The sequence below is a fragment of the Anneissia japonica genome, unplaced genomic scaffold, assembly GCF_011630105.1.
Source record: "Anneissia japonica isolate Jap-2015-1 unplaced genomic scaffold, ASM1163010v1 scaffold288028_len459517_cov177, whole genome shotgun sequence".
NCBI lineage: Eukaryota > Metazoa > Echinodermata > Crinoidea > Comatulida > Comatulidae > Anneissia > Anneissia japonica.
This window is the reverse complement of record NW_022733874.1, coordinates 123461-132423: the sequence shown is the minus strand read 5'-3', so window position 1 is coordinate 132423 and position 8963 is coordinate 123461. Positions and strand designations below refer to the sequence as shown.

The 8963-nt window shown below is 33.8% G+C and overlaps 1 protein-coding gene across 1 annotated transcript in view; it reads right to left on the bottom strand.

The window, feature by feature from the left end:
* Positions 1–3787: 3787 nt before the first annotated feature.
* The window catches only part of LOC117116243 (polypeptide N-acetylgalactosaminyltransferase 10-like), a 31060-nt gene continuing 25884 nt past the window's right edge, over positions 3788–8963 (bottom strand). The window contains exons 10-13 of the mRNA XM_033260235.1: positions 7518–7739; positions 7007–7111; positions 6102–6251; positions 3788–5082 (exon numbers count right to left, since the gene is read on the bottom strand). Of these exons, the coding sequence (XP_033116126.1) occupies positions 4897–5082; positions 6102–6251; positions 7007–7111; positions 7518–7739 (663 nt within the window). The 3' untranslated portion in view covers positions 3788–4896. The remainder of the gene's footprint in view (positions 5083–6101; positions 6252–7006; positions 7112–7517; positions 7740–8963) is intronic.

Genomic DNA, 8963 nt, shown 5'->3' with positions numbered 1-8963 from the left:
CCCAACAGACCTAATCAATACAATTTTACAACTACTAGAACATCAACTTCATGAATAAAGCTCACGTAAAGAAACACTTTCCACAAATTAGCATTCTTCAGCAGGACGGTAAATTTATTGTAGTCGATATTTTTTTTTTGTTGGTGGTGCCAGATTTGCCCAACAGGGAGAGGGTATGTCCCCGACGAAGATATAATTAGTGCATTTTGGCGTTTCTCAGGATCTCCCGAAACGGGTCCAGGAAAAAAGTACGAAAATTTTTCGATTTCACAGGCCTAAAATTATCGATTTTGAGTCAAACAATATGTAAAAATACTTTTCTTTTCCAAAGAATTGTATTTTCTCCCCGGGGGGGGGGGTTGGGTGACGGACAGTTCTCTTTTCCCCTTCCCCCACTGGTACCTCCCTTGACTCTTAGCTAGCAAGCCTTGTCCTTCTACTATGAGTTTATTCACTCCCCTGTCCTGTGGTATTCTATTAAAAGCAGTCGAACACAAACAAAACAAATTTAAAACAGAATTTAATTTATTGCTCTTTCATAAACTGTTTAAAAATTTGAAACATAAAAAAAAATGTGTAATTAGTTGAAAGTAAACATCAACAGCAAACCAGATTCTATTTAAGGACCAAAGCATGGTTTACAATAATAACCAATAAATGAGTTGTTAAATTTAAGCATAATCAATATTTATATTGATCAAAACCACCATTAATCTTATTGAAAATTATATTATTATATTGCACATATCAAAATATAATATCATTGTCATTGTCGTGTATTCCATGACATACGGCAGCCCCGAATAAGTATTACATATGTAAAAACCATATACAGTAATTATACGCACAACCACTGAACTCAACTCAGAAGTTGTGTAATAGACCTTTCTGGAGTGTCAATCAAACTTAACAACTGACCAATCAGAACAGCGCGAGTACATTTGAGCCTGTTCCAAAAAACACACATCATTTTATCGAACCTCCATTAAATGGGTGGAACTTAGTAAAACAGTCTATTAAAACGCCAGCTCATAAAACAGAGGCAACTATTAAAGAGGGGCTATACCAATGAGTTTGTGTTAAAATAAGAACATTAATGTGTAATATAAGCCTGCAGTTCTTAATATAATGTTGATATAAAATATGTGAAATATGTAATAATAAACAGTAACAAGTGAACATTTCATTTAAAATTAATTATTGATTTAAAACATAAAGTATTGAGTTATTAAATGACATAAATGAAAGATTGTACAGTATCTCTTAGGTTACAAATACATTTTTGAAAGAAATAATTAAGATAATAACAATTATTCAATAAAAAATATAATTTTATGCAATTATAACTATGCAAGATCAAAATTAAAACACAGTAAAGCCAGGCACACAAGTGTATGACCGTCGGTCGACGGATCCATCCCCGCCCTCTGAGAGAGCTACAGGACGTGATGCCCTCTTTTGACTGTCGGTGGCAACAGAGAGGTGTGTTCCTGGCTTTTGATTGATTCACTATTCAAGCAAAGTGTGCTGAATTGTGTTAAGTTCTATCTAGATTATTACAGTTAATGTGACAAACACCTGTGATTTGCCCATATTATATGGATATCATATGGTATCACCAGCCCATATATGGACATAATATGACATCATCCAGCCCATCTGTGAAGTAAAATGGCATCATCATGCCCATATATGAATGTAATGACATCATCATGCCCATATATGGATGTAATGACATCATGCCCATATATGGATGTAATATGACATCATCATGCCCATATATGGATGTAATGACATCATCATGCCCATATATGGATGTAATATGACATAATGCAATGCTCATACATGGAGGTAATATGACATCATCATGCCCATATATGGATGTAATAACATCATGCCATATATGAAAGTGATATGACATCATCACATCCATATATGGATGTGAAATGACATCATCATGCCTATATATGGATATTTACATAAATTTGTCACACAAACTAGACAGTGTGTTTAAAGCTTTTAAAGACTCATAGCACTCCAAGTTCTTATGTTTATTGCTTAATCAAAATTATTCTTTTTTTAAACTTAATTGACAATTTGGTAGAGCACCAGTGAAACATTGATTGTCAGTCACTGCTTAAACTTGCATAAAAAAAAACATAAACCAATACTATATATGTAGTGTTTCGTATCCGAGGTTTACACATTTATAAACAGGTAGTAAACAATGCTATTCACCCACTGGGGTTATCCTGAGTATTTTGGTACAGATTTATCGATTTACACCACCCCTTTACAATAAAATAGTTGAGTCCATAAAAACATGAGGGAGGAATGTAGTAGGCTGATACAATGATTATAAACAAATTCATGACACAGTATATATACAATGGAATGTATGAGCATTAAAAATAGATAAGATTAATAAAATAACAATAATAATATTGTTAAACTTTCATTTGTGATTGAATCCAACCAACATCTGCATTTACCTGGACGTTTGTTATAATAAACAATTATTATAGAAAATAATATATTATTATTCTAATAATTATTAGGCATATAATAAACACAATATAATAAAAGTTAGTCATACATAACAACACATAATAATTATAATAAAAAAGATTATAAAGTAATAATAAAATAGTAATAATAAAATAAAAACATAATATACCATATTCATTCCAATAAACTCCCTGCTTTGAATAAACTGCTGCCCTGAATAAATGCCCCCTCTAGAGCCTAAAATAGTAATAATAAAATAACATAAGATACCATATTCATTCCAATAAACTCCCCACTTAAATAATTAATAAATGCCCCCCTAGAGCCTCATTTGGAATAAACACCTCCCTCGAATAAATGCTCTTTATTTTTCCTCGAATAAACACCCACCCTTCCAACCCCAACTGACTTCAAATACATCTAATGAAAGCAAATCCTTCTCACCACATTCTATTAATGTTCTATTTCAGTAGAATTACATTTTTTCCAACTTGGTTGGGATTAATAAGTCTTCGATCACGTAATAACACATTTTGACAATAATTATGGGCTGTAGTTTCACATTTACACCCAAAAAAAATAAACACCTTCATCAAATAATTGCCCCCTCAAAAACCATTCTCAACAATAAACACCTTGAGGTGTATATTCGGAAAAATGTAGTAAATAAATCATAAATAAAAAAACCTCTATTAGCACACATTTTATCAGCAAAGTTTCTTGAATAAAGTTTGCCTAATTTCAAAATTATTGAACACATATTACATTCAAAAATTTTTTTTTAAGAATATAGAAAGAAAATGCCATTTGATAATTAATACAAAAGGGAATTTTTGGAGAAGCATTATTTTTCAATTTTTCAATTCAATCATCAACAATATATATTGTATGCTGCCCTCACACATCTTACATTGCGTTGCCAAAGCAACAGAATTTTTCAAGCAAATTGACTTAGTGCTGAAGACCTACTAATATCAGTGGCATATTTAAGGGGTCCTTTGGGGAAGGGGAGTGGGGAATTCCACGAATAAAGCACCCCCACCCTAGTCACACCCACAGATAAAAAAAAAATATTCAAGTTGGTAAAAATCACTTCATATCACCATATTTTGTGACCTTGCTCCCCCTCAATCAAGTCCTCCACTGTTGCAACCACATCATTCCCTCCCACACCCCCCCGCCCACCATTTCAAGACTTCTAGATAAGCAACTGATTATTATTATCTAAAAACAAAGGGAAAATATAAACAATTTAGAAATACGCTTATAATTCAAAAGAAAATTAAAATTAAACATAAATAGAATTTTTAACAATGTTTATCAAAAATTGTTAAAGCAAAAAAAAAACAACTTACAATCACCTAAACTAATATATTTTAATAATATATATTTTTAATCGAAGTTAGTGTTTAAAACAAATTGAGTAAAATAGACAATAAAAATTAGAAGAAAACAATGGGATCCCAGGAATATTCACCCTCTTACATACAATATTTTAAAGCAGAAAAATTGAAAATCATTCACAGAGAATAAAAAATAAGTACAGAGCTTTCACTATCCTGCTCGAGAATTCATTTACCAAGAATATTGCTCCTTCATGTTTCCGTACTTGTACAAAAACAGATATCAGTTTTGCTATCTCGTTTTGAATGCTACGGGAATCAAACATTCTTGGTGATAACACAGCCTGATGCGATGTTTCTGGCACTCGTACTTGTGCTGTGGTGACACGGCTGCTTAAACTGTACGGTATGACTAGGGCCTGTCTTTTGTGGAAAAATTCAATAGATCATTTCGGTGATGGGTGTCACGTGACCTAACTTGGGCGTTGGATGTAAACAATTGACTAGCACAGCGGTGTTGTACAGAGCGATTGCATCGGCAGCCAGGATTTGTATAATGATGAATAATCGTGGTTGGGACACCAGTAAACTATACCAATTGATTGGAAATTCAAGTTGAGAATTTTGCCTTAATGGTTTGCAAATGGTCCAAAAGGTATTGGAGATTTTTCAACAAATATTAGGCCAAGGCCCCTGCATATCTACCGCCTGTTTAGGTATGCACGAAAGTCTTTGACCCGCAAACTATGTTACGATTTCTAGGCTAGCTACGGTTTGCAAAGAATCACATAATTTTCAAAGCATACATAGCAAGGAGAATGCTAGAATAAGTAGATAAACACTATTTTGAACAATCGTTGTATAGGGAGACAGTTCTTACGTGGCACTCGTTCCCGGACAGGATAGCGAAAGCTCTCTAATTTCACCTTAGCATAGACACATATGAAAGTTTCAATGTTGAGTACATGAAGGCACAGCTTTGACAAATAACTGTCTGGTTGATTTGGTTTAATAAAACATTTTAAAACCTTAAAAATATTTACTGCTAACTTTCAAAAGATATACTATGTCTATTGTTGAGCTTCTGCAGGAGTCCTTTATCTGTCTTGTCAAATTTCCATTTTTGTGTTTTTGATGTCTTGCTACATTTTGTGAGTACAACTCTTGCCTCCGATGATGGTGCACTGTCCAGACAAAACCTTGACATTTTATGGTACAACAGCTGGTGCTCCTACAAAACATAACATAGTTTTCTTAGTCAAATAGCTATTCATGATCAGTATTATTTTCCAAACAAAGAAGAAATTTAAAAACATGAAGAAAAACCTCTATAGCAGCTCACTTTGTGCTGGCACATCTGGTGTGGTGAAGCACTTTATTGGTAGAAGAACTTCAACCAGAACTTGTCAACAACACCTGTATAGCAGCTCATTATGTGCTGGCACAACAGGTCCGGTGAAGCTCTTTATTGGTAGAGAAACTTTAACAAGAACCTATCAACAACACCTGTCTAGCAGCTCACTCTGTGCTTGCACATCTGGTGCGGTGAAGCACTTTATTGGTAAAAAAACTTCAACCAGAACTTGTCAACAACACGTGTATAGCAGTTCATTATGTTCTGGCACAAGTGGTGTGGTGAAGCTCTTTATTGGTAGAGAAACTTTAACAAGAACCTATCAACAACACCTGTATAGCAGCTAATTTTGCGCTGGCACATCTGGTGTGGTGAAGCACTTTATTGGTAGAAGAACTTCAACCAGAACTTGTCAACAACACCTGTATAGCAGCTCATTATGTGCTGGCACAACTGGTGTGGTGAAGCTCTTTATTGGTAAAGAAACTTTAACAAGAACCTATCAACAACACCTGTCTAGCAGCTCACTTTGTGCTTGCACATCTGGTGTGGTGAAGCACTTTATTGGTAGAAGAACTTCAACCAGAACTTGTCAACAACACCTGTATAGCAACTCATTATGCTGGCACAACTGGTGTGGTGAAGCTCTTAGCAATGGAACTTTAACAAGAACCTATCAACAACACCTGTCTAGCAGCTAATTTTGTGCTGGTACCAGTCTGGTTGAGCAGTGGTCATTGGTAAAGGAAACTTAACTGGAAATTGTCCACAGAACTTGCACTTCCATACCAGCTCAATTTGTGCCAGTACAGGTGTTATTCAGCACTTTCAACCAGAATTGTCAAGACAACTGAATGTCAAAATCAAAGCATTTTGTATTATTGTGTCACACTCACCTCATTATACACCCATAGTTGGTTTCCTCCTCCCCCATGGCAAGGGAATATAATGGGCGCAGACCCTTCACGGTTATATGGAAAGTCAATGCACTTTTTAAACTTAGTTGATCCTATACGCAGGTCATCATGCCACGTAAGAGCGAAATACTGAAATGGAAAACAAAATTTTAAGTCAAAAACATGTATACTGTTCTGTTCACACAATACAAATCCTGTGACATATTGCATACTTTAATAATCATGTGACAAGTGGATCTGTGACAAATCCATCAGCTTCCCTGATGAAGTTGATGATATTGTAACATGGAAGTAAAGTAAGATATATTTATATTTCAAATAATTCCAATTACAAGTATAATCCATTTGATATTATGAACACTGGAATAGTACCAAATATTTTTGATACACATTTTGTTATTTTTTGGTGTACAGTACAGTACAGTATATACAAAGAATTATTTTGGTGACATGGGAACTACTTTGTGGGAACGTTTCGCAGGCAACTAGTACTTTTACGTTGAGTACCAAGCACTTTATAATAAAAAGCGAGTACATTTTTTGGGCTAATACTAACTAGAAACAAGGTCTCGTAATCTCGAAAGCTCCGATGAGGGCAGTATAGAAGCAGTAGAGCTGAAAAAAATCTATTAATCAATCAACTATTAATCAATCAGCCTCATGAGGGCAGTATAATAGAGGCAGTAGAGCTCAAAAAGATGATCAATCAGCCGAGTATTTCTAGAGCTCATCAAAGCAAAAAGTATACTCATCCTTCTTTTTTTCGAAAACATGAAGGAAAATATATATTTTTTCATTTGGCCACACATTGTATAAAGATGTAGGTTTTACAACCCCACATACCGTGTTATAATTAATAAAAATTGTTTTCAAAGTACACTTACTTGTCTACTGTTTTTGGTTACTGATGTGCTACATGTTGTTAAATCAAACTCAGATTTTTCGCCCTGAGTAACTTTTAGGCATAATCCTGAAGACACACTATGAACCTAATAACAAAAAAAAATTCAAAGGCACAAATGTTGAGTTGAAAGTACTACTATCAAGATAACCTGAGATTACAAACCCTCACCCTGTTGAGCCATATCCATATTGAAAAAATAATGGCATTTATGTACATGGTAGCCTATCTCCCAATATACTGAAAAATCTTAAAAATTCAAAAAAATTGCATTCTAATTCCGATTCGCAATAAATTGTCAATGTGTGAACATTTGAAGTACAGTTAGTTTTTGAATTATGCGTCCGGAAGGACTCGCACATCACAGACACCCACAGACGCGCGCTACTGCAATACTCTTCACCTCTAATTCGGAGAGGTGAGGGTAATAACAGAAATGAACAAAGTTGTAAAATGATTTTATAAAAAAAAAAAGCTAAATACTAAACTCATACCTGGCCCTCTGCAGCATGCTTGGGCTCAACAGGCGGGTAGTGCTTCAGAATGTCTGGTGCTACATTTTCCATAAACCATGTAAAATTATGACAATTGAGTCGCTTTTTTAAGTTCATCTGATCACTTATGTCACCAAAGTTTACCCCCTTGAGGTAAGGTCTGCGTTCGTAGAAGTATTTCTTCCAATCATCCATCCACGTTTCAACAACTCGCATCAAATTCTTTATGAAATAGTTAGAGAGAAATAACAAATTAGTGATGCACATTTATAAGTTCAATACATATTCATGAGTTTAATATTTACAGAGAAAAAACAAAATAGTGATGCATATTTATGAAATCAATACACATTCAATAGTTTAATATTTAGAGAAAAGTAACAAATTAGTGATGCATATTTAATTAATTTGTAAAATTTATGAGATTAATACATATTAACAATAAGTTTAATATTTAGAGAAAAATAACAAATTAGTGATGCATATTTATGAGATCAATACATATTCATAATTTTAATATTTAGAGAGAAATAATGAATTTGTAAAATTTATGAGATTAATACATATTAATAAGTTTAATATTTAGAGAAAAATAACAAATTAGTGATGCATATTTATGAGATTAATACACACACATACATATCAAAGATGACAATAACAATAATAATGAATAAAATAACATTGATAAAAAAAATTGAATAATTATATATTCCACATCAACTTTTGGACAGTTACAAAATAACTTTTTTCTATTCATTTGCATAGATCCTTGAATTGGAGTAATCAATTTAAGGATTTTTGTAGTAAAATGTCGGTGTCTTTTATCTGTTTCTCGTTGGAAGCTAATAATTTATTTGTTCCCTTTAATTGAGCTTTTCAAAATGTTATTAAAATTTTTGAGGTATTTTCCAGTCTTTTTGACTGATAGTACCTTTAAAATGTCAAGGTCTTGAGTTAAAATCCTTAAGCCGGACACTCGCTCACGGTTGTCACCCGATGCGATTCTATGAAGAACGCAAAGCCCCGACGCACACACGCAACAAATCGTTTTTTTATGACAATCCGTTCTAACTTCCCCCGCCAATCAGCAAACAGCGTGGTATCGTCTAGTACTCACAATGAGTGAAGTTGGATTTGTTGTATGACCATCGTACTACACAATGAGTGCCCGGATTTAAAGAACCAATACCGTATTTATTTCCAACGACTAAACACAAATCCATTTCCTAAATATTATAATGCGAGTTTATTGAGTATCAGTTCCATCCTGCTAGTGGTGAGTCAACACACTTTTGGATAAAAATTAAATTGTTACAAAAAATAATTAAGACCACACTAAACGTCCTAAAAGGGCATTTTAGAAATCAGGATGGCACAATTAGGGCCCGGCACAACTTTCAGTTTCAATGCCAACCACAACTTACCCCATGCACTTTGGTTGGTAAA